Source organism: Protopterus annectens, chromosome 4.part0 (assembly GCF_019279795.1).
Source record: "Protopterus annectens isolate FY-2018-M chromosome 4.part0, PAN1.0, whole genome shotgun sequence".
NCBI classification, from domain to species: domain Eukaryota; kingdom Metazoa; phylum Chordata; order Ceratodontiformes; family Protopteridae; genus Protopterus; species Protopterus annectens.
The window spans coordinates 473,313,473-473,341,130 of record NC_056733.1 but is presented as its reverse complement, the minus strand read 5'-3'; the positions used below and the strand labels follow the sequence as shown (position 1 = coordinate 473,341,130).

Sequence of the window (27,658 nt, the reverse complement as noted above, 5' to 3'; positions counted from 1 at the left end):
AATTTTTGCTTAATAAGTTCCATAGTATGTTGCTGGTATTTTAGCATGTGGAACTGGCAATTCAATGCCCTAATGGCGAGAGTTGCAGAGGTATATACTTTTCTGCCCCATCTGTCTAAAGCTCGGGAATCCCTGTCTGAAGGGGTGGGATTCTTAGCTGCAGTTGCTTTTATGCCTTTAGGCCCTTGGGAGATTACCTCTGGGTCAGCAATAGGATTTTTGAAAAAAAATTGAGAGTCAGGGACTCTGTAGTACCTGTCTGGTTTCCTTGGAGCAGGGGGTAAAGTATCAGGAGTTAGACTGGATTCCATAAAAACATCATCCACAACATCCAGAACAGGAGGGATAGCTAAGGGTCTGTGCTGTGGCAAATCTAAAAATTCCCTGAGTCTCTTTTTGGACTGTGGATAATCCTGGCATTCCCAGTGGAAATGCTCTCTCAAAGTATGTAGGATTTCACCAAAAGAAAAATCCTCTGGAGGGGAAGCAGAAGGAATGGATTCCTCTGCATCTGAATCCTCATAAGCAGATAAAGGCATGTCTTCATATTCAGAAACGTCAGAGTCGTCGGACTCTTGGTCAGTTAAAGCTGCTGGGGACAGGTCTCTTTTCCTCTTAGCAGGGGAAGGCTGGCTTCCCCTAATCAACATGATCAGGTCTTCTGCCATTTTAAGCATTTGAGATTGTGGCAAGGAAGCAGGTGCTTGAGTTAGGGTCGTCGTTTTTTTAGGCGTAGCTCGTACTCTTGGCCAGCAGCTCCGGACCCATCCAAGGTAGAGATATCCGCAGGTTCCGTGGTCAAAGAAACATCTCGTGGCATACTGGACTCCGAACGGGTCTCGGTAGAGGCCTGCAAATCCACTGAAGTGGGTTATCAGGGGCTGCGAAAGCGACTCCCTGAGTACCAGTGAACTGATGACTAGCTTAAAATAAGCGTTGTTGGCAGTTTTGGACCCGTGCAATCTGTCTCTGTTTTTATCCTTATGTTTTTTTCAGAAGATCGGTAGACGGATGGCTTACCGAAGCCATTTTGGAATACTGAGATCAAGAGCAAAATTATTTAGCAACAATAAGGACCTGACGACGAATAGTTGAACAAAGCACAAAACCGACAGCGAGGTACGTCGTGGTCTGAGCCTAAACAGGTGAAGCAGTAAGAATGAAAATCTCAGTGTGGTATTTGCTTTCCACAGGCGAGACAATTGTTAACTTTTTCTGACATTGGTTAGAGCAAAAAAAAGGATCCCGAATGGGGAACTTGGCTTTAGAAGCCTTCAGGGTGATTCAATTCAGAAACGAAAACTCAGGTAGCGGCCAACTGGCACTCGTGCAAACTGCTTCTGCTTCGGGCTCCTTGGCAAGAAAGACTGATGTAATGACATCAGCTGCCTGTTTTTATACCCCTGATGACCTGACGTCAGTCCTGAAGTGACAGCAACTGATGTAGAAATACTAAGTCTCTGGTATTCGGGCCATCTGAGGGCTACCTGCAGGCAGATAACCCAAGTGTTATGATTGCAACAGTGAAACACGAAGAACATCAGACCTGTCTAATTCCGACAGATTGCATCTAATTTCCAAGCTTTGAAGTTGCTGTCCTACAACATAACTGTCTCAATTGCAGGATCAAAAGAGAGAAAAACACTTCTGTTTCTGAAACTTCCAAATACAAGTAAGATTCAGCAAGACATCACTGTTTAGTATCCGGTCATGGTGGTCTACATGAGATCTGCTTAGCCCAGGGGTTGGGAGTGTGGCCTAATGGTTAAGGTGTTTGCCTTACAAACACAAGGTGCATGGTTTGAGTCTCACAAGGGATAATTGGCTAGGCTTAAAATGGCTCGCAAGGGCAGTTAGCTTAGTACTAACCTATGAACCATCTGCCAGAATATTCTGTTGAGAGGGGATGTACACTGTCAGAGTTATCCAGTCTATCCAGCTGTTTCCCATGCTTACATAGCAAGCTTGTACAAGAGTTCCTCCTTGTTTATGGTGTTGTCTGTCATTATCTAGAGCACCCTTTCCTTTAACAAATGACTGAATGCCGCGAATGCTAGAATGACCACCACCATCTCTTATGTTTGTGTGTTTTTACCTCACCATCCCATTTTCCATCAGCTTACAGAGATCTTACATAGTTCCCTACAAACTAGATCAGATGAGTCCATGGTGACAATTATAGGAGATCTCTTTTCTGAAGCAAGGCAGCAGTGGTATTGTAGTCTTTAACAAATGAGTATGGTGACACCATCTCTTTCTTAAGTACCACTGTTACCACTGAAACTTCTTTGTGTGTAGATGGGCAAGAGGCACCGTTAGGATGCAAGATGTCATGTAGCCCATCAGTCTGAAGAACCCTCTTGCTGATATCTCCAGGTGAAAAATGTTTTGGGATTACAGAGTCAGATGAAACATTTTGTTCTTTGGGAGGAAGGTTCTGTGAACGGTGGTGTCCAGATGTCCTCAGAGAAAAGCAAAATTGGCTGAGTAGTGTCATATTTGATTTGGTTTAGTTGATAGTGAGACCAAAATCACTGAAGCAGAACAGGATGAACTACAAAGCCTGGAAATCCCATGTTGTGACTGCACTATGTTGGCACAATAGTCAAGGTAGGGACAAATTTGAATAATCTGTCCTGCAACAGGCAATTACTGGAGTTAAATATTTTATGAAGACACTAGGTGTAGTAGACAAGACAAAGGACAAGTACGTGAACTGGAAATGCTCCCCCACACCCCACTGAAAATTGCTTTTGGTTAAGAGGGATATGAAGGTATGCATGGAGAGAAGATTGGCATAAATAGTTAAGGTATTTACCCCACAGATACAAGTACAGGATTTGATCTGACCTCTGGTTATTAACTAGGCTTATAATAGTCTGTAGTCTAACAGCTTAGCATTTCTTTATGGCCCACATGTTTCTTACAGACAGAAGCCAACAGTAACCATTCCCTATCTAACATTGGATGGGGAAATAGCAGAATCACCTCCGGGCTGGTCTCATGTCTCCTACAGACAGAGGCAGATAGTAAATATTCCCCAACTAACCTAACCCCTCACAAAACTTTTTAGAATCTCCCTAACATATCCCTCCAGTTTAGATGTATATGTTACAAGGGGATGTGACTGGGCTGGGTTACGCAACTAGGCTTATAAAGGCCCTGGTGACATTTACAGTAGTATATACCTATGAACCTATGCACCCTTTAAGTCCAAAGTGACCATGACAGCCTGAAGTGGGAAACGGCTTGGAGCATTAACGTTTTGAATTCTGGCAAAATGAAATTTGTATTAGATAGGCTCAGTCCGGAATGGGTGTCCATGTGCCTACTTTCCTTAGGACTAGAAAGAGTCTTGAGTAGACCCCTTGTCTTTCAGCTCTAGAAGGGGCTGTCTCTATGGCCCCTGACTGAATCATTTCTTTTAAGACTGTAGAAATGAAAGTTACTTGATACTGGGCGTGAAACTTGGCGATTGAGGGAACATCTTGGAATCTTCTGGAACTGTAATGCCCGAGTGTTTAGCACTCACATTTCCTGACTGATGCTCTTCCAACTTTTTTGCAATAAAGGCTAGGTGTCCTCCAACTCTGTTAGGGGGAAGAGACACAGTTGGAAGAGGAAGGCGTTGGGCTGGGATGTACTTGGGAAAGGGGTTATCTTAGCTGAGTCATGACACATCCCACCTGAGTGTAGCAGCACTGGGAGACCCCTATGCTACTCCTTAGATCTTGATTGGCATTCTGTCTTGAACTTGCCTTTTTTCCCTTTTCCATATCTGTTTCTGTCCTGGTTAGGTTATAAGGGCCAATAATTATCTGGGCAGTTCCTCTTGAATTTAAGAGCTTCAGCTTAAAAAATCTGCTTCATAGTTTACAGGTTTTTGTTCTTTTATTCCAGTATTTTGAAAACTCCTTGAGCAGGGGGTCCAAAGAGGAGATCCTCTCCCAGAGGTACATTAAATAGTGCAATACAATCTTTTCATTGTTCGAAGGGGTATTGTCCTCAATTCAGGCAAGTCTCCAAATAACAGTCTGTTGCTCCTGCCCTACATGATATATCCACAGCACCATAACCACATTTCTTGTAGTGCTTGGCAATGTGAGGTGAAAGTTCACACTGGTCAAGCATCTCCTGCTTCAGATTCTTATCCGTTATCCCCTCTGACTTAGCCTGCATCATCTCTTACCAGAGACTGCTGATGTTGGTGGTTCAAAGTTCTGAAACAATGTGAAGCAGAAGTGTAAAACATTTTCTCAAATCTGTTGAATATCCTACTCTGCCTGTCATTGGGAAAAGGATTCCTTGATGGAGTCGAAGTTGTTCCCTTGCTGGAGACCACGGATACCATAGCTGGATCAGCTCAAGAAACTTGCAAGAATCCTTGCCTCTACAAAAATGGTAAGGTTACAGGTCCCCCCCCCCCCCGAGGGGGGCAGAGTCTAGCTCCATAAATGCATTTCTAAATATATCCTCCAGGACATCCATCACTAGAGGAACAGCTAATGCTCTAAGCTCAAGCAGGCCCAAGAAAGCTCTGCATCTGTGGAGCTGGGCCTCTGAGTATTCCTCAGTCTCTTAACGAACACATACTCTGAAGAATCCCTTTAAAGGAGAAATCCTCTGGTGGTGAAACAAGGGACAGAGTATCCTCAATATTCGATTCACATGTCTCAACAGAGAGGATATTGCCAGCATAAGCCAGTTTTGTCTGCTAATGAATCATAGGGATCAGAAACCTCAGGCTGATTCCTCCCATTCTGTTTGTAGAGGATGCCCCAATCATCTGATATTCTGAGATATGACCCTTTTGATTTAAGAAAGAATGTGAACATTTCAACCAGCTGAACCCATTGGTCAGTAGAAACCTGGGAACTGGAGGGGCTGTGGCACTACTCTATTCTAGGCAGACAAAAGTTATTTGGCAGCAGTTTAGTCTTCTGTGTCTTTTGTCTCATGGCTTCAACAGCAACTGCTCTTAAGGCCTCGTTTTGCAGGCAGGATACAAAGACCTGAATCTTGTCTCCAGAAACCTCCTCCAGTATTATACAGTAGTTTAGTCCTCTTTATGAATTCATCTGACAATACCGTGGCACAAAACACGCATCTAGCCCTATAAATGTACAAAACTGATATCCAATGCTGGTGAAAGTCATTCAGCAAATACTTCTGCATGAGTATCGGGAGCTTCTAACCATTTAACAAACCCTGTTGCATTAATATTTAGAGATATTTGGTCAATTCACTAATAATGTTGCTTAAATATGGACATTTATGACTGCCATGTAGCACTACTTCGGTAATACCACTACAATCTATTTAGATAATACTGCTAAATTAATACTGACCTTTTGACACTCCAAAAAATGTCTAGGAAACATTGAATAAAGATTGCTGCATTTACTTCCAGAAATTCATGAAGACTTGGCAAACACTGCTGTATCAGTAATCAGATAGTCCTGGCCAAACGAATAACTCTGGTGAGTTAATAAAAAGAGAACTTTGGCCATTTATGTTGCAACACAATTAAACCCCAGACATATCTGGAGATTTAAACACTGGGTATTACTATTTTGAGAGCTCTAACAATTGCTAAAACACTGCTACGTTAGCACCTAAACAGTTCTGGCTTTCCAAATAACAGTTTGCACAAATACCTAAAACTTCCTGTACATTTTAAAATAGTTAGACTACATTAATACACAGTTGTTAATAACAGTAACCAACACATCTACATGAATACCCACAGATTTCTGCTGGGATATTAGGCAATCAATACATACAAATTCCTGGACATTTAAACATCACTAGTGCATTAATACTTAATCAGTGGTTGAACAGTTGTGTCAGTACCAAGAAAATGTTGAGCATGGAATAAATGCTGCTGCATTACTGTCCAGTACGGCTGTTGCTGCCTTACCAGTTTGATCCTGTCTTCTGAGCGAAGGAGGTTTATCATCACCTGGAGATGTTGCGGCAGATCTCCTGTCAAACAAAATAAAGACAAATAAATGCAAATAATACCAAGCATACCTCTCAAATGTCAAGTTTTTCACAGAATGTTTATATTTTGGCCTCATATTTTTATTCTAATCCTTTAAAGATTGTATTTTTTGACAAATCAGTGAAGATTGATGTCACTAAATGTCCGAAATTTGAGTTTCAGACTTCATATCCTTGAGAAAATGCATGCTAAAGCAATACCGGTTATTCTACCAATTTTTTAAGTACATAAGAGCAAGTGTTAAAATATCTGTCCCTGGTTTTGAACCGCTGTTCCCACAGCATTATCTTTGGCTTTGTCCAGAACTCTTGTGCTAAGAGGTTGAGAGGTATAAATCAGTAATGCGCATATTTGAGTGTGCTCACATGAGGAAACTTATTTTTCATTGTGTATAACTAGAAACACATGGCAAATAAGATTAAAATCAAGTTATACCCAGACTGTTTGCCTATTAGAGACCCCTTTTTTTCTGCAAATAACTTCCTGTTAGACATATGAAATGTAATACTGGAAAATATTAGGGTACAACCCAACACCCTTATAATGGGCGATTTCAACTACCCCACCATTAACTGGGAAAACTACTCATGTACCAACTCTCTTTTGCTCAACATTTTCTGGAATTCATAAATTCCAGTGCCTTGGATAAACTTATCCACACCCCCACCAGAGGCAGCAATATCCTAAGACCTGGTCATTACCAACATAGGTGACCAGTGTTCCACACAAGAGGTCAATTCCTCGTTGGTCAGATCTGGCCACAAGCTAATCACTCTAGACATTCACATCCTGCCCCCACCTCCCATTAGGGAAACCACTGTAAAAAATTTCTCCAAAGCCAACTTCACGTTTCTTAAGACAGAAGTGGCAAACTTCACGACACCCATGCAGATGGACTATAAGTATGACTGCTGAATCCTACACAAATACATAGATCGCGCTATTCCTAACAGAACCAAGATACTATCCTCCAAAAAAAGGAAGCCAGTCTGGTGGTCCCTTGCCATAAACAAACTCTACAACAGAAGAAAGAAACTGCTGCAAAAAAGGAGTAAAATCCTATGATTGGAGGAACTCCCTGGTCAGCCTCAGTAAGAAGCTGAGATCCCTCATAAAATCCTCCAAAGTTAGTTACGAAAACAAAATTGCCACTGATTCTAAAGACAGCCACAAAGCATTCTATAGCTATGTCAAGAATCTCAATGGCAACACTGAGATCTGCTCTGAGTTACAGCACAATGGCACTAAATATATAAAATCAACTGATATTGCCAACATCCTGGCAGACAGGTTCAGTGCTAACTTTACCCATCTCTCACCCCTAAAGGGCCCATCTCTATATCGGAAGAATGCAAAGTTCCTGTAATCATGGCTGCACAGGTAAAAAAAACACTCTCCAAAGCCAAGAACACAGCATCCATGGGACCTGACAACATCTCAGGCTGTGTTCTACATGAACTACAGAATGAACTGGCACCCTACCTAAGCACCATGTTCAGTCACAGCCTCACCTCAGGCTTTGTGCCCACTGAATGGAGCACAGCGACAGTTATCCCACTCCACAAAGGGGGAGCCACCACAAGCCCCGGGAACTACCGCCCTATTAGCCTAAAGAGCCTGGTCTACAAGGCCATGGAACGTATTATCATGGAACTTATAAACAAAGACATGGTAATCTCCAAACTCTGGACCCCACCAGTTCAGGTTTGTAAAAGGCAGATCATGTCTCCTAAACCTAAATTCGTTGAAGCAGTCACGATGCTTTGCCAGAGATGGTCTGCACCTGTCACCCCTGGGATTCAGGTTACTGGCCAATGCTCTTGCCACCCCTATAGTGCCTTTTTTAGGCAAAGTTCAAAGGACAAAACCACCACTGTAACAGGTGCAAGCATGCAAAATCTGAAGATAATGCTACTCAATGCTAGAAGTCTAAACCTCAAAATGCACTCTCTTGAGGCACTCCTAAAAATGGAGAACATCAATATCTGTGCAGTAACTGAGACCTGGTTCATGGCTCCAGAGAGCACCCCTGTAATACCAGGCATCAACTCTTACCACACTTTTCGGCTACCAAACCAGGATCGAAACACTAAAGGTGGAGGAGTGTCCATATTCACCAAGGATATTCACACTACCAGGTTAGTTGCCCAACACAATCCATTTGAAATTCTCCAGGTGCAACCAACACTAGGTAAGAATGCAATCCAAATTGTAGCTTGCTACAGATCCCCCACCATGCCCCAAGATTCTCACTACACTTTTCTAAACATACTGGAAAATATTAATATACAACCAAACACCCTAATACTGGGTGATTTCAACGACCCTGCCATTAACTGTGAAAACTAATCATGCAGCAACACCTTTGCCCAACGGTTCTTGGAATTCATAAATTCCAATGCCCGGGATCAACTAATCCATAGTCCCACCAGGGGCTCCAATATCCTAGACCTGGTCATTACCAACATGGGAAATCGATGCTCCACACCTATGGTCACCCCCTCGTTGGTCAGGTCAGACCATAAGCTAATCAACCTTAACATCCACATCCCACCCCAGTAAGGAAACCTCCATAAAAAACTTCTGCAAGGCCAATTTCATGCTACTCAAGTCAGAAGTTACAAACTTCATGGCACTCATGCAGACGGGAACTGAAAGTTCGACTGCTGAGCCCTACACTAAGGCACTGTACGAGCACATCCACTCATGAATCGTGCCATCCCAAATAGAACCAAGATGCTCTCCTCCAAAAAAAGGAAGCCAATCTGGTGGTCTCCTGCCATAAACAAACTTTACAACAAAAGGAAAAAACTGTTGCAGAAAAGAGGAAAATCCCAGGATGCAAAAAACTCCCTTACCAGCCTCAGTAAGAAGCTGAGATCCCTCATAAAATCCTCCAAAGCTAGTTACGAAAATAAAATTGCCAAAGATTCCAAAGACAACCACAAGGTATTCTATAACTATGTCAAGAATCTAAATGGCAATGCTCAGATCTGCTCTGAGCTACAACAGAATGGCATTAAATATACTGATCCCAAGGATATTGCCAATATCCTGGCAGATCGATTAAGTGCCATCTTCACCCCCTCTCACCCCCTAAATGATCCATCTCAATACTGGAAGATTGCCAAATTCCAGTAATAACGGCCACAAAGGTAAAAAAACGCACTCTCCAAAGCTACAAATACAGCATCCATGGGACCAGATGACATCCGGTGCTGTGTACTACATGAACTACAAAATGAACAGGCACCTCACCTATGTGCCATGTTTAATCATACCCTCACCTCAGGCTTCATGCCAACTGAGTGGCACACAGCTACAGTTATCCCACTCCACAAGGGGGGGGATCCATCTTGGATCCCGGGAAATACTGCCCCATCAGTCTGACGAGCCTGATCTACAAGGCTATAGAACGTATTATCATGGAACTTATAAACAAAGACATTGGCAACCTTAAAACACTAGACCCCACCCAGTTTGGGTTCGTGAAGGGACGATCTTGTCTCCTGAACCTTATTGGCTTCTTCAAATCAGTCTCCAGAGCTGTGGACGAGGGGTAAGGCAGTCTACACAGCCTATCTGGACCTCGCCAAGGCCTTTGACACCATCCCCCACTCTGGGATCATAAACTTACTAAGCTGGGAATTAATCCCTACATCACTCGATAGGTTGTCAACTGGCTTACTGACAGAACCCACACTGTAAAAGTAGCTGACTCCAAATCCAGCCCCAGACAAGTGGAGTACCTCAGGGTTCAGTCCTGGGACCTCTCTTGTTTGGCATCTACTTCTCTGAAGTACAGGCCAACACTAAGGGACTCTGGCTAACAAAGTTTGCAGATGACTGCAAACTGGGAGCCATTATTGAATCCCCAAATGATGTAGATACTCTACAAAACGGCCTTACAGAAACAGATGCTTGGTGCCAGAGCCATGGGCTCAAGCTCAATGCCAAGAAATGTACAGTTATCCCCTTTGAGAAAAAACATGTACCCATGAATTATCACATAGGTGGCAGTACACTAAACACCGAAAGTGTGATAACAGGGGGACACAGGTGGGCAGTGGTCTCACCTTCGATAACCACATCGCCACAACAGTCAGGAAATCCTTCTATGTGGCACACCATCACTAAGGGCTTTTCATCCAGAAAAAAGGAGGTCAATGTCCCACTGTACTCATCCCTCATTAGACCCATTATAGAATACAACGCCCCATTTGGTATGTACCTCTCAAGACATCTGCAACAACTGGAAAGGCCGCAGAAATACCTCACTAAAACATTCACAGGCCTAAAGCAGATGCCCTAGGCTGACCACCTTAAAAAACTCCTGCTATACTCAGTCGCATATCGTCTACTCAGAGGTGATCTCTGCTTAACATACAAGGCCATGTCAAACCCAGAGCTGTGGGACATGCTATACTTAAAAGAAATCCCAATGCCCCAGAGCCACACGCTCCAGGGATCTAAATCTTGTCATCACAATAAACAAAACATGCTGGAGGGATAGGTTCCTGACCCAGAGACTCCCCAGACTCTGGAACAGACTGCCCATACATGCCAAACAGAGCGCCTCTTTGGCCCACTTCAAAAGGAACCTTGATGATTGAATGGGAGAAAGGAAATTCACCCCGGGGATCACGTCAGTTGCCCTGCAAGACAGGGGTCCAGGGAAGTAAATAGTGTGGGAAGAAATAGCCAGGGAATTGTTACGGCTAGACTTGCATAGGCCCAAGGACCGATAGCCTAGTACCAACCTATGAACCCATGTTCCTAACTAGATATTAGTATTTTGAAATTCAGCACTGTAAGCTTTCAGTATAATGAGACTCAGTCAAATGAGTTTTCAGTATTTTGAAAATTAGGTATTGTGGCCTCAGTCAAAGGAAATTCAGTATTTTGAGTTTTCAGTCATGTGAAGTAGATCCCTGTGTACTATATATAGATACAGATATATATATATATATATATATATATATGATTTTGACTGAGTCTCCCAGTAATAACCATTTGTTACACATTCAGGATTCACTTCAACAATGAGTCTTCACATTTACAAATTTTGCAATAACACTTTCAAAGTATGAAGGATTCTGAAGGTGTAAATAAAACACAGTACCATGTGCTGGGTCTGATGGCTTACTGAAAAAGTAAATTCCTTCTTCAAGGCAACGTACAGTCAACAAGAAAAATTGCAAAAGCACTGTGTTTTATTTGCTTCATTTTTATTTTTTTATTTGTTTATCCATTGCTATTGCTGGGTCACTGCTCCGTAGTTCTGGTGATTGCTTTTTCTGCTTATTATATATTTATTCTGAAGGTGTAAGTGAAGTCGCGGGACCTTGAGCACAAGGTTAAGGTAAAAATTATGCCCTATAATCTAAATTTCTGAGTTGGAATCGAATTTGTTAGTACAAACATACTCAGATGGTCCTGTCAACTACAAGAGATCCTTATTTTTTGGTAGCATACAAGTTTGTGAAGAGCCAACTCAAACAGTACAGCAGTATGGCAACCAACTCAAAATACCCTTTTTTCTTAACAGGGTATGACCCTGCTGTTGGTATATTTAGGTAGTTAAAATGTCAGGATTACCAGTTCAAAGAGGACACTTTCATGAGTTGTAGTTTTTTAAACAAGAAACATCTTTATTAAATTATCACTTATGACATAGGCAATCTGACATTTATATGAAAACACATAATATTTAACTAATTTTAGTTGCAAACATTATACATTACAAACCACGCTAACAATTGTAGTTGGAAACATTATATATCACTTAAAATCTACCCAGCCATTGTCAGTCAAACATTACATAGCTCATTCAAATCCTTCCTTCTGCATGTATTGTTCCCACTGTTCCCATTTTTTCCTATGTAATTTGCTTCTACAATTTTCTAAAGGTCCCAGTTCCAGTTGTTTTATCTCTGTTAATATACTCACTACTTCTAGTAAAGTTGGTTTAGACTTTAACTTCCATTTTCTAGTAACTGTTTTTTGTCAGCCAGCCATTAATGATTAGACTCAGCAAGGCCTTACTATGTCTAGACAATTTCAATTTTATATCATAGCTCAAAAAAAATAATAATTTCCTTGGTTAAACCAATTTGCTCACCCAGTAACCTTGACAGAGCAGTCTGCAGATTTAAAGGCTGCCAACTCATTACACTCCCAGAAAATATGCTCCCAGTTACCTCCTTTTTCCGCATCACACCTTCAACATTTGCTGTCTACCGGAGGAAAAATTCTTTGGAGTCTACTTGGAGTATAAAAATATCTATGTAAACACTTCCAAGCAAAGATCTAAAATCGTTTTCACTTTGTTGTATATTTGGGAGACATGCATATATCCCCCCATGGTTTCTTTGTGAACTGATTATCCAATCTTTCTTCCCAATCCTTTCTAACCTCCTCTGATTGATTTTTATAGTTATCATGCAATATTTTATGTGCTCTACTAATTGTTCCTTTTTTCACTGCAGCTTCTGTTTTAGATTTTACTGAAAACCTTACCAGTGCTGGTCTTTCATTTGGGACCCCCCTATTTCTTTCTCTGTCTACACTCCGATATCAATCCTTGATAGGGAAGGCAATCTCTAACCTGTAGTCCGTAGAAATTCTTAGCATCTTCCCATTCTATTACCTTTCTCTCTCTTTCTACTTGCTTCAAATTCCTTGGTTCCTATGCCAGTTTTCTCCAATAAATTCCAGCCCCCTCTTGCCTATTGTCTGTATCCCTAACTGCAGTCATCCCTATCATCAGAATCTCCTTTCTCCATTTCCATGTTGGCTTAGTTCTTGGAATATTTTCGGCTATTTTATGAATACAATGTTCTGTAGGATTATTGTTATTTTCCTTAAATGTGCATCCAAAATCCCTGTCTCTGCTTGTTTCTTAAGCCCTCCCCCTTTCATCATAATCCTTTTCCACTTTGAATTATAATTTTCTGCTTGTGCTATGTATGGGAGCCTTAACTGTGTTGCTGTGAAATACCCATTCAAATTGGGTAATCCCAATCCACCCTGTTCTGTTAGAAAAATCATCTTATTCCAATTGACTCTTGCAGTCTTCCCCTCCCAGATAAAATCCTTCAGCTCTTTATTAATTGCCATCCACAACTTCTCCTTTTGGTTGACAACAATATGCCTGATCTGTCTACAAGACTAAAAACATTTTAACTGCTTGTATCTTAATATCGATATCCATACAACAGAGCTTCCATTTTCTCACTTTTTGTATTATCCACACCAGGATCATTTTAATCCATACTCCTAAATACTTTATTTTTTCACATCCCCATAAATATAGATATTGCTGAATCAGTTCTTGTGTGAGTACCTAATGCTATTGCCCTTCTTTTAGTTTCATGAATTTTGTATCCATAACACTGTAATGTCCATTTCTAGTTTCAGGTATAACATTATTTCATCTGCAAATAAAGCCAGCTTTTCTTGACTACCTTACCAATTATATCCTTGAATTTCTGAGTCCCTTATTTTCTTTGCCAATGGTTCTAAATATGATGCATCAACACCCATCAACAACAGTGGTATTTTCTTACATTCTGCTTCACTCTGGATCATCAATGTTCTGTTAATGTTGTCAAATGTTTGCTTTTCCTCCACAAAACCATGTGGATCCCTATCCATCACTTTTGGCATTATTTTAGCCATTATAGACTAACAATTTATAATCATGGTTTAGTATTGAAATGGGCCTGTATGATGCTGGATCTGATAGATCTTTACCCTCTTAAGGTATTACATCTACCACTGCTTTCTCCCAGGATGTTGGTACTTCCTCTCCTCATAAAATACCCTTAAACAAAACCTGCCAGGTCTTTATCAGTTTTTTCCCCTCCTAGCTTCCAAACTTCCACAGGAACGCCATCTAATCCCAGGGACTTTCTTCTAGAATACAATCTAATCCCAGGGACTTTTTTGTAGACTGGTTATACATCACCATTTTTATCTCATCTCCTCCTATCTTTCTTGTTAGTAATTGAGCCTTATCTACCAGTAATCTTGGCATATTTAATTCTTCCATAAACATTTCCATGTGTATATTTTATTGGTTTCCATATTTCTCTGCTTTATACAAACTTTCATAGAATTTCGAAAATATTTCTAATACTTCTACAGGCTCTCTTGTTATCTTCCTTGTTATAGGCTCCCTAAGCTTGATGACAGCCTTTTCTTTTTGTCGCCAGAGTCGTCGTGTTAGAAGTTTTTGTGCTCTAGAGTTATTATAAAAAAATAAAAAGCTGTTTAACAACAATCTTTCTAAATTCATGCATATTATCTAGGTAAGCCCTAATTTCTGTTTAGCATTCTGCAGTTGTTCCTCTTCTTGTTCTGTGGGATTTCCCCTATTTTGCAATACTTTAACATTTGTCGGTCCTTCTAAATAATTATTATTTCTTAATGATATATCTCTTTATTTCCACCCTATCTTTAAACTCCACTTCAATTTTATGTCATTCCCCAGATATATTTTCAGAAGAAATTTCTAATCTTTTTCACTACTAATTCCTTAAATTCCTCCCTTTTCAACAGATAGGTGGGAAAGCGCCAGTGTCTCAATTTTATTTCATTACTCTGTGCTTTTATTTTAGTTATTATTGACACAGGATCTGAAATAGTTATTGAGTGTGTATCAAGACTTTCAATTAAATGTACACGTTCCTGTGAAATCTAAATTCTATCTAACCCAGTTTTTGTATCTTGGGGAAATAATATGCAAATTCACTCTGAAATCCTAGCACTACATTCATATCTTCTATGCCAAATATTTTCATACATTTCTTCAAAAATCTACCCTCCTTTGTTATACTTTCCCTTCTGGGCCCCCCAGACACATCTTCACTGTTGCAACAAATTCCAGTCCCCACCTATAAGCAATATTCCTCGATGAAAGCTGATTATTTCTCCCAGAATATTCTTAACTCCATTATAGCAGTCTTAGCTGGAATATAAACACATAACAGTGCAATCCTCCTCCCTTGGCAATAGCCACTTAGCACTACACATCTACCATTAATATCTTTTTTTATCTTCTTCTGTCACTATTGGAGCTCCTCTTGCAATTAATATAAGTACTCCTCTTTTCTTCTGCCCCAGGTATTCTGCTGAATAACCATCCTGAAAACCCCTATCAAATTCATGTGTTCAGTTATTTTCAAGCGTCTCCTGGAGCATAGCTATTTGCACTCTACATTTTTAATATAGATCACTACTATCTCTTTTTTTGTATTATCTTTGAGACCATTGACATTTAAAGAAATTACAGAAAGCATTATTTTCTTAAAAGTTGGAAAGGCTGTTGGCCCAGATGACATACCTGTGGAAGCATGGAGGTGTTTAGGTGAAATGGCAGTGGAGTTTTTAACCAGATTGTTTAATGAAATCTTGGAAAGTAAGAGGATGCCTGAGGAATGGAGAAAAAGTGTTTTGGTACCAATTTTTAAGAATAAGGATGATGTGCAGAGCTGTAGTAACTACAGAGGGATAAAACTGATCAGACACAGCATGAAGTTATGGGAAAGAGTAGTGGAAGCAAGGTTAAGAAGGGACATGATGATTAGTGATCAGCAGTATGGTTTCATGCCAGGAAAGAGCACTACAGATGCGATCTTTGCTCTGAGTGTGTTGATGGAGAAGTACAGAGAAGGAGTTGCATTGTGTTTTTGTAGACTTAGAGAAAGCATATGACAGGCTGCCTAGAGAGGAGTTGTGGTATTGTATGAGGAAGTCAGGAGTGTCAGAAAAGTATGCAAGAGTGGTACAGGATATGTACGAGGGTAGTGTGATGGCGGTGAGGTCTACGGTGGGAGTGACGGATGCGTTTAAGGTGGAGGTGGGGTTACATCAAGGATCAGCTCTGAGCCCTTTCTTATTTGCAATGGTGATGGACAGGTTGACAGACGAGATCAGACAGGAGTCCCCATGGACTATGATGTTTGCAGATGACATTGTGATCTGTAGTGAGAGTAGGGAACAGGTGGAGGAGACCCTGAAGAGATGGAGATATGCTCTAGAGAGAAGAGGAATGAAGGTTAGCCGGACTAAGACAGAATATATGTGTGTGAATGAGAGTGAGGATAGAGGAATGGTGAGGATGCAAGGAGTAGAGGTGGCGAAGGTGGGTGAGTTTAAATACTTGGGGTCAATAGTTCAGAGTAACGGTGAGTGTGGAAGAGAGGTGAAGAAGAGAGTACAGGCAGGATGGAGTGGGTGGAGAAGAGTGTCAGGAGTGATTTGTGACAGACGAGTACCTGTAAGAGTGAAAGGGAAGGTCTACAAGAGGGTAGTGAGACCAGCTATGTTATATGGGTTGGAGACAGTGGCATTGACAAAAAGGCAGGAGTTTGAGCTGGATGTGGCAGAATTAAAGATGTTAAGATTTGCACTGGGTGTGACAAGGGTGGACAGGATTGGGAACAAGTATATTAGAGGGTCAAGCCCAGGTTGGAAGGTTTGGAGACAAAGCCAGAGATGCAAGATTACGTTGGTTTGGACATGTGCTGAGAAGGGATGCTGAGTATATTGGGAAAAAGATGCTAAGGATGAAGCTACCAGGTAACAGGAAAAGAGGAAGGCCTAAGATAAGGTTTATGGATGTGGTGAGAGAGGACATGCAGGTAGTTGGTGTGACAGAGCAAGATGCAGAGGACAGGAAGAAATGGAAACAGGCGATCTGCTGCGGCGACCCCTAACGGGAACAGCCGAAAGAAAATGATGATTATTTTCTTAAAAGTTATTATTCCCACCTTTCACGTTTGACCTTTTGTTGTTAAATGTCTAGTTCCAGCTTTTGTTACATGCATAGACTTGTTTGGCAAGTTACACTTTTACACAGTTATTTCTTGTCACATACGTTTCAGCCTATGCCACATCTTACAAAGCTTTCTGATTTATTGAAAGCCCTCAAATAAAACAAAAATACACTCCAATACCCCCAAACAACACAAAAAACTATGTACATCTTCAAACATTGATGTTTTACCCTCCTAATAGGAACAAATGTTCCAAACTGACAGCCACTGGCTTTGTATTATCTTTATAATCTTCTCAGCTGGAAAAACACTTGAATGCTTTCAGAAAACATTTTCTCCAAGACATTTCTCTTTATCAGATTGTCTCTTAGAGACATGAGAACTGGAAACAAAACTGCCAAGCATACATTTGTTTACTAGAAAGAGCCTTATAATATTCAATATTCTTTTTCATTTACCTGCTTTCTCTTAAAACTTGTTACTAGACTGAGGCTAAGAGCCTTAACCCAATCATTCCCGTATGCAAGAATGAGCAAAAGCACACTAATTTTTCTTTTCTCATGCTCTTTTAACCAGATCAAAACTGAACATGGAGAAATAAAACAAAAAGCAGGAGCATCTATTTACAGTGGTATCCTCATTAAGCTTAAAAATAATGGAGAAAACTACTTTATAGCATGCAAAGAAAATCATACACTATTAAAATAGTACAATTATGAAAAAAATGTTGTTTTACTTAGTTAACTTTCTCCCTCCTCTTCCCCTCCCAAGTATTTTTCCAAATATTAATGACATGAAGTAGGCCATATGCTTTAGAGTCCCCCACAAGTTCCAGACTCTGGAATAGACTGCCAATACATGTCAAGCAGAGCGCCTCTTTGGCCCTTTTCAAAAGGAACCTTGATGACTGGACGGGAGATAGGAAATTCACTCCGGGGATTAAATCAGTTGCCCTGCTAGACAGGGGTCCAGGGAAGTAAATATTGTGGGAAGAAATAGCCAGGGAATTGTTATGACTAGGCTTGTATAGGCCCTAGGGCTGATAGCCTAAGTTTAACAAAGTCCAAGAAAATCCAGTATTTCCAGATTTTCTTGTTCTGTCAGGTTTCACAAATATAATTATTGTTTTGTAATCCCACATTTGTCAATTTACAAGTTACTGGTTCTTTTCCTGTTTCATCTCCATCTCCCAAATTCTGTCGTGCTTCATTTCCAATGCACTCTTGATTCTTCTAATCAACTCTTAAGTTTTTTTTCTTTCTCTCAAGCATTTTTCATTGAAACACTGGAAGAGGTTTCACTGACACAATCTCACTATGGTCTTTATTACAAGAAGTACAAAAAACCCACTCACTTTCAATCTATCTTGCGCTTTTAAAAATGGTAGCTCTCCACTTAGACAGCTAAAACTTAAGTTACCCACTTTCATATCTAACTGCTTAGTGCACACTGCAGTGTTTAGAATAAGCCATTTTTTCTTCTTACCTTTAAACATCTATTACAAGACCACCAGTTACTGGACAGCCCACATTCTGCCTCTCCGTAGTCATCTTGGGATTAGTGCTTCTGTTTTTTTCCTGGTGAGAGGAGTACAGGGATATTACTTCTTGGATACTGCTGATCACCAGAAAGCCTAATAACTGCTTTAAAGGTGACAGCTTGGAATCTGTGCTTATATTCTGGTCCTTATGAGAGAAGGAGCAGAATACATTGATTCCTGACTGTTTCTGGTTGGAGAGTGAGTATCTGTGCTTAACTTTCCTGATTGGTCTGGTTGCTATTCAAGGCATCTACGAGAAAAAGGCTATAAGCCTATACAGACCCCTTGCATCATCTGGGCCAAGGCTACAGATCACCAAACAGGCTGTGGCCTGCTTTTCTTCTTGAGATTGGTGCTAACATTTTGTTTCTGGTGAGAGAAGATGCAAAGGAGCATTGTATCCCAACAGAATGAGGTTGTGGTGACACCAGCATTAGTAGCTGCCAGGCAGTAGCCTTTCATGCGACTACTCTCTTTTCACCATTCTTGACAAGCTAATGCTTTGCTTTCAGTAAGCACTGCTTGGTTTATTTCTAACTACAGAATATCTACCTAAATACATCAACCTTAAATTTTCAGGGTCTATGTATTATTTTCCCCTCAATTGTTTGGCAGAGCTCTGTATGGACTCGGACACCTTGAGTGATATTTTTCCTGTAAAAGCACAAATGAAATTTCTCCAAAACCTAGTTGCTTGCAGGACAACTAATTTGCAGTGACCAGCACTGTTCACATAGTTGCAAACCAGATACTCCTGACAGTGACTGATATTCTCACTCAGCTGTCTAATCAATAAATAGGGTCTGTTGCCATGGATATGAACTTTCCTACTGTCTTCATTACCAGCCTGGAGGATATGGGTATCCTGAGGCAATATAGAAATTGGCTCATGTTTACTGGCAACCAATTAATTCTCAAACAAACTGATATGGTATGTGACAGATGTATTTACACAATATCACTGGAGGCAAAGCTCTTACACAAAAGTATTCCTAATGTCTATAAGGTTGCCAGTAGTACTCGCTGCACCCATCACGCACAATTCAAAGCAGACATATCAACCCACATATGCTGAGGCACTTGCATGTAATCTTCTTAAACCACAAAGACCTCCTAGACAAAGTACAGTTTACAAATACCCTCAGCAGTCCCAAATGCACTCTTTCAAAACAACATCCACATCAACAAAGAGCTACATCTCATGGAGCCTCCACCTCTAAGCCCATAAGGCAAGCCACCATACAATCCAACATTCTATTCATTGGGAGACTCCATCATAAGACACACTGATGTCCTTCTCACCAGGCTGAGTAAGGAGAAAGTTACGGTTAGTTGCTTATGATGGGCTAGGATCTGCCAAATTACGCATGACTCAGTCATAGTCCATGTGGGAGTAAATGACCAGAGACATACTTCCTTGACTATATGAAGAAAGACGTCATGGAGCTCTCGGAATACGTGTCTCAGGCTGGTATGAGCCTAGCATTAAGCAGCATTTTACCTTCTCCAAGGATGATGCAACAATACGAACAAAAAGACGATTGACTTTAATAATTGGCTTAGTTTCTGGTGTCATTCAAAGGGGGTGCAATATTTGTTAGCGTGGAAGGAGATGATCAATAGACCACACTGCTTTGACAGGGATTGTCTGCACCTCTCTCCTCTAGGCTTTTGAATATTCGCTAAAACATTGTCTTCTCCCATAGAGCCTTTTTTAGGCAATGCCAAACTGAAAGTACTTCCGACATAGCAAATCTAAACCAATAAAATCTAAAGGTATTACTCCTCAAAGCTAGGAGTCTAAACAAAAACTCCACTCCTTAGAAGCTCTCTTTACCATAGGGAATGCGGTAGTCTGTGCAGTCACTGAGACATGGTGTAAAGCCACAGAGAGCACACAGTGCAAGGTTATAATGCCTTCTACACATTTAGGTCAGCTAGCTAACAGGCAAGGACTAAAGGTGGGGGGGTGCCTCTATTTGGGTCTATATTAAATTCTCGAAAGCCGACAATGTCGAATGACATTGTTGACACAAGAATAGCGAAACTGCAGAACATCGAACAAGTAAACTGAAATCTCCATAAGGGGAGATTTCCATTTACTTCAATGTAGTGCTGTCTCGGAGTTGGTATATTTTAGTAGCTGGGGGTGTGCCTACACAGTTAGGTTTTTTTTTTTTTTTTTGAGCATTCGATATTTTAACAGTTCGATCACTAAAGGTCAACCTTTAGTGATTTGAACAGTTAAATATTCGATGTTCTAATATAGACCCCTCTATTTACATCAAAAATAGATATACTCAAGGCTGGTCAAACAGGACAATGCACTTGAGCTGCTCCATGTTCAAATCACCATAGGTAAAATCCAATAACACTTCTTGAAAGCTATAGGTCCCCCCTCTATGATGCAGGAAACCCATGCCATGTATTCAAACTTATTAGAAACACTAACCATCCAACCCAATACCATATTCATGGGTGACTTTAATTACCCCACTATTAACTGGGAATCTTATACAACACCAAATGTACATGCACAGAGATTCCTGGATATTGCAAATACAAACTCCCTGGACCAAATAGTCAATACACCAACCAGGGGTGCAACCATAATGCAGCTGGTCCTCACTAATATGGTAGACTGCTGTACCCCCCTACTGTAATGCCTTCCCTGGTAAGGTCACACCACAAAATGGTCTCCTTTGAAGTAAAAATAAAACCTGGAACCCCAGCTAAACCTGTAATAATCAGGAACTATTCTAAGACTAACCTCTTTCTATTAAGTGAGAACCTGGCAAACATTCAAGCCCCCACAAACCCTGAGGCATGGCTGCCTATGCAGAACTGTTCACAGAAACCCTGCATAAGCATGTTAATAGCTGCATAAAGGCAGCTGTACTCACCAGAAGTAGTACAGAACTAACTCAAAAAAAGCACCCCTGGTGGAATTACAAAATCAATAGGCTTTTTAAAAGGAGCAAGAAAATCATGGCAAAAATTAGAAGGTGTAGCACCAAGCAGGATAAAAGCACTCATCAAACAAACAACTCGGAGGACAAATAAAGTCTACCAAAGCCAAATTTCAGGCAAGTTTGGCCTCCCAGCCCAATGACTACCACAAAGCATTGCTTAGCTATGTCCACAACCTTAATGGCAATACACAATTGTGTGCAGAGCTCATTGTAAATAGAGCCACTTGTACTGTGCCAGAAGATATGATATAGCAATCCTCCTGGCTGATAAATTCACCTCCAACTTTACCCCTCTCTCCCCCAACCTTCCCTCAGGAAACATCAAATATAACTTCCCCTACTATCAGTAGAGAACAGGTCCTTACTGTTCTCTCTAAGACCAAGAACACTGCATCAATGAGCCCACACAATATCCCAGGATGCCTTTTAAATAGCATGACACATGACCTATCAGGGCCTCTGAAATTACTATTTAACTGTAGCCTGCAAACAGGCCTCATGCCTCATGAATGGAGAAAGGCAACAGTCATCCCTCTGCACAAAGGTGGGCCATCTACAGACCCTGGAAACTACAGACCCGTAAGTCTCACTAGTCTATGTAAAGCCATGGAAAGAATTATGGACATGATCGATAGAGATATAGTAAACTTCCAGATACTGGACCCAACCCAGTTTGGTTTCGTCAAGGGCAGATCATGCCTACTCAGTCTGGTTGACTTCTTTGAGAAAGTCAACAAAATGGATGAGGGCAAAATCATTCACACTGCCTACCCTTACCTGGCCAAGGCATTTGACACAATACCACACACAGGCATTGTTGACAAACTCAAGAGGCTAGGTACAAACCTGTATGCCACCCGGTGGATAGCCAACTGGCTCACAGACAGGACTGAGGAAGTTAGAATTGGGGAGTCCACCTCTACAAAGAGGCCAGTCACAAGTTGAGTCTTCAGGGAACAGTCCTTGGACCACTCCTTTTTTGGCATTTACTTCTCAGAAGTTAAGGCGAATGTCAGTGGACTCAGGCTGACTAAATTTGCAGATGATTGCAAATTAGGAGCAGTCATCGAATATCACACTGACACAAATGCTCTCTGGGAGGAGCTGACACAGACAAGCAACTGGTGTCAGAGCCATGGGCTAAAACTAAATGCCAAGAAATGCATAATAGTATCCTTTGGGAAGTCATCCATTCCTAGTGACTATCATATTGACAACACACCCCTAAGAGTTGACCCAGTAGTCACAGACTTAGCAACACACAAAGACAGTAATCTAGCCTTTAACCATTATGTATCTACAGTCGTGAGGAAATCATTCTATGTTGCGCAACCTATAAACAAAGATATGGCATCTAATTCCAAGGAAGTCATTATTCCACTGTATTTGGCATTCATCAGACCTACCATTGAGTACAATGCCCCCTTTGGTATGTACCTGACCAGGCATATTCAACTATTGGAAAGTCCACAGAGGTCCCTCACTAAAAGAATACAGGGTGCAAGTAAAATGTCCTTTGCAGACCGCCTCAAGGCCCTATCCCTGTATTCAGTCTCCTACAGGCTTTTGAAATAAACAGCACCAGAATTACCCATTCTAAAGACATAAACCTTGCCTGTGATATAAACAGGACCTGCTGGAGAGATATGTATGTATTCCAGAGACTGCCCAGTCTATGGAACAGGCTCCCCAGCCATGTGAAGAAGAGTTTCTCCTTAACCCAATTCAAGTGCAACTTGGACAATTGGATGGGAAACAGGAAATGCATCCATGGTTTGGCACCTATGTCTCTAATGGACACAGGTAACCTGTAAATGGTTCATCTTCCAGGCTCATGCTTACACTTATCACGGGTATCAGAACTTGTCAGAGATTTGGGATACATGGCTAGGCTTAAAAAGGCCCTTGTGGTCATTAGCATGAACAATCAAAAAATGATTCTGCCCCTCCAGGGAAACATATTTTGAAGATAGATTGGTACAGCAGTTTGAATCTCATGCCTGCTTCTCGACATTTCCTGAATAATGGAATAAATGTACTCCTCTTCTGCCTGGTGTACAATGAGTAGTCATTCTCCACAAACACTCTGCTGTCTCCCACCTTTGGTGATTTGTCCTTCTGCCACAGTTTTGTCAGAATCTACTCCTTCTACTGGTAAGAGTGCATCTAAGTCTAGGGTGCTTTCTCATAGCCAGGTTTGGAGCATACACACAATATGTCCTTTCAATTAAGAATTCCTGTTGTGGAATACCAGTCTAGTTGGTTATTTGTGCTTTCATAAAATTAGTACAGTCTGTTCCTTTCAGCTTCTCTGGTACAGCAGAAAATCTCAGGTTTTCCATATGTGCTCTACCCTCTAATTCTATTATTTTTCAAAACATTTCTTATGCAGTCTCATTTTCAGACAGCCTTTTCTTCATTTTGATCTCAGAGTTTCATCACCTTACAGATATATCACCTTAACTGAATATCTGTTTAAAACTTCTTCCATTATTCCAGCCTTTTATTGTTTGAGTTGATGTACTCTTATCAGTGTTTAGTTTATTCTAATCAGGTCTGCATGCAGTTGCCTTATACTTTCTTCTAGGTTACTGGAAGTCATGTCTGCAGCTTGCACTGCTTTTTGCTGAACAGCTGCCGTACATTTCTCAGTCAGTGCTTTTTCATCACCTTTTGTAGCTGATTTTCCTTCAGCTCCCAAACGTCTATTTATGGACAATTTCAAGCCATTAAAGCCAACCATTTGGCTTTAATGGCCTGAAATTGTCCATATATAGACTTGAAAATGAAAGTAAAAGTCATGGACACTCCGAATTGCCATTTAGCTGAAATAACGGACATCCTTAAGGGGTGATTTGCATATATCCCATGAGGCTTCTGATGCAAGAGGTTAAGATATCACAAAGTTAGAAATACCCCAAATAATATTAAATATAATTTCACATTATCCTTAAAGAACTACATGCTAAAACTAGAACAATAAATAAATAAAGCAGATGACCCATTGATCACCTGAACAGTATAATACCTTTGCAACATTTTAAGTGCTCAGTATTCCTCTATTGTTAGTTTTGTCACAAGGTGGCATTCCAATGCGATCTTGTTTTGTAACTGAATGCTTTTTCTCACGGTGCACGGCATCTCTACACACTATAACATTGTTTTGTCTCATTTCTATTCTGTCCTGCTTCTGCAAACTAAGAAATTTGGAATTTTAAATGGTTCTAAATTCCTTTTTTTTTTTTTTTTTTTTTTTTTTTTTAAATCAAACTTGAGTTTTACTAGATGCAAGCTCCTACACAGATCCATAATTGATTTCTAATTTCCTGATCTTGTAAGGGGAAAATTCAAATTTACAACTGAGAAAAGTGTGCAAATAGGATTCCACCTACAAGACAATTTACTATTACACGCTACAACAGAAAAGAAAATGAAAAGTTTCAAGAGGCTTGCAAGCAACAGAAACTGAAGATGCCATTAACAAAAACTGCTAGTCAAAAAAGTATTACATCACTGCAGTTTTGAGAAAATGAAGACAGGAAATTAACGGAATGTAAACAGACAGAGAAAAAGTAATGCTCCTTGCTGTAAGCCATAATAATCATCCAGTAAACTGCCTTCCAGTAGTACTGCAACAGGTCTAAGCCACCTTAATAATGTCCCTATAATCTAAGCACCAGTAGGTGTATATAGCAAGTAGCATTGCTGACAAAGTATTTACTTCACTGGTTTGTCAACCATTACTCTAACAATTTTGTTCTGGCTGTTTCTGCTGTGGGACATTCCTGAGAGATTCCGCTAACTGGCTGATTAACACTTTGGTGGGAACCTTTGTCATAAAGAGACCAGTAGCACTATTTGGTGCTTTATTCTGCTTGGCACTATGCTGTGTAACACAACACTGGATAAAATAAAAAGAGAAAGGAGACCAACAAGCAACTATTTTTAACATTGGTGACCAGACAGAAGCCTGAAGTGATCACCAGTACCTGCTTACATCGAAAACAATTGAACTATATTGCTCTTTGCTCCTGGACACAAGATCACTAACTATCTTCTCACTATTTATGCTGTGGGCTATTCCTGAGAGAGTTCATTACTTAGTTAACTGGTTGATTCATGCTACAGTGTAAATCCTGCACTGCATTATCTAGCACAACACAAGATAAAACTAGGAGAAATAAACAGGAAAAACTATAAGCAACCTTTTTCAACATATAGAACCTGAAAGTGGGCTGAGGTGACCACCAGGAACTGCTTACTTGAAAAAAGGTTGAGACTGTGTTGCTGTTTTCTCCTAGTTCGAAAAGTCGTCTTAGCCATCTTGTCCTAACTTTCTGCTGTAGACCACTTCTGAGTGAGTTTTGCTGGTTGACTACTGCTTTAATGGGAACACTTCTACTACAAAGACAGACTAGTAATGTGGCTCAGTGCTCAACATTTCCAGGTTGCTGGATATTGTGTTGCCTTAGCACAACACCAGATAAAACAAGGAGAAGAGGAAGAACTACAAGTAACCATTTTTAACATATGGGACTTGAGCTACACAGTGCATGTTGTCATGGGAACAGCAGTAAACATAAACAAGTACACCTGCCTTCAAGAGCTAATTCCACATTTAAGTCCTCTCTAAGATCTCAGCTTGTAACACTGTCTTTTACTTCCTACAGCAAAGTTAATGTTCCCATAGTTTTACTCTGAAGGTGGTTGGCATGCCTTTTTGTTGAGTTTTTGTTGCTTCTGCTGATTTTTTTTCTGCTAGCCATACTTATTTTCTCTCTAGTTACATGAAGTAGTACTTGTATATGTAGTGTATCTAAATTATTTTTATCACAGAACTATTATTATTTTTACTATTGTGGAATCTGTTGCTACTGTTGCTGAACTTGTTCCGTTAGCCAGAGAACTATCACTGTGTTTGAATTACTTGATGCTGCAACCTCAATCTGTACCATACTGGTGTGCTTGAATTAAAGTTGCTGAGTTGTATTGCTGTCATTGTTTCTGAATTTGTTACTGGCATTGCCTATTTTGCTCTGCAAGTCATAGAACTTTCACTGTGCTTGCATTACTGTTTGAAAATGGGTGGATCTTCAACACAACACCCTGCTGGAAAGCAGATGTTCTCCAACAGGTTATTAATATATGAGGAGAGCCCAGTATCAGGTTACCGGCATCTTGGCAGAAGCATAGACTGGAAAAGTGAAACAGTATCATCTTTTTTTACACTCACTAAACACAGCACTTTAGTGACAGTAAGAAAGAAAAATCATAAGCAGCATAACATAACTGTTTCAATTTCTCTTTGCTAAATAGGGTTTGAAATAGCCGTGTTAAGACAGCATGGGTAAAAAAAAAAATCAACCCAATTTGTGCATGAGACATAGAGTGAAAGTGTGCATGTGCAATATACCTCTCAACTTCTTTACTAAAGAATTCAGGACAAAGCCTATAACAATGAGGGGACAAACACCAAAAACTGGAAAGAATTTAAAATATTACCCTAATTCACATAAAAGGTTAATGGACCAGGAGGTTCTGCACAACTACTAAAGACTGGATTTACTAAAGTCCTCAGAATTGTACTAGAAAATCTAATATTTTTCTGCACAGAGCCAAGATCTAGGGATTCTCTGCAAAATTAAGGGCAACTGAGAGGTGTCTAGGTGTAGACAGAGTTGTAACACTTTGTAGTCTATGTATTTTTTTTCATTAATTTGATTACAGTGAGATATCGTAGGCATAGATAGTTGAGAAATTGACTACTTAATGGAAGGGCATGTGCATAACTGGTTTCATTTTAGGGGAATCCAGTAGGGGTTATCATTTGAGGGGATAGCTGAAAGGCCAATCCTCTTTGGCCTTCTCAAGGCTCAGCTCCGAGACCACTGCTGTTTATACTTATGATGGACTACATTAGCAAAGACATCAGAGGGAACAGTTCAACAAAGCTAATGTATGCAGATTATACATTACATGCAGTCTCTGAACAAGAATTTCAGCAAACAGGGGACTGGAATGCAAAACTGAAAGTACACAGGATGAAACAGAGTACAGATAAGACAGTTGTAATGGCATCAAATGAGATAATCAAAAGCAGATTAAAATTAAGATACAAGGGAAAATAGTAGAATAGGTTAAGTATATGGGAGGGGTAGTTGAGGAAAAGGGACGCCTGAATAAGGAAGTCAACGCTAATATCAGAGGGGCTGCAGCCAACTGGCACAGAATGTCAGGGGTAGTGTGTGACAGAAAAATGCCAAAGTTGTTAAAAAGTAAGGTGCACAAAAACTATGGTGCAACCAGTACTACTGTATGGTATAGAAATCTGGGCATTGAAGACACAGCAGTTAAGGAAGGT

The 27,658-nt window shown here is 40.5% G+C and overlaps 1 protein-coding gene across 2 annotated transcripts in view; it reads right to left on the bottom strand.

Annotated features, from left to right (window-relative positions):
• Positions 1-27,658, bottom strand: part of SSH1 (slingshot protein phosphatase 1) — a 1,317,746-nt gene that overhangs the window by 685,232 nt on the left and 604,856 nt on the right. For both annotated transcript variants that reach the window (XM_044068394.1, XM_044068395.1), the window contains one exon: positions 5,921-5,985. In XM_044068394.1, the coding sequence (XP_043924329.1) occupies positions 5,921-5,985 (65 nt within the window). The remainder of the gene's footprint in view (positions 1-5,920; positions 5,986-27,658) is intronic.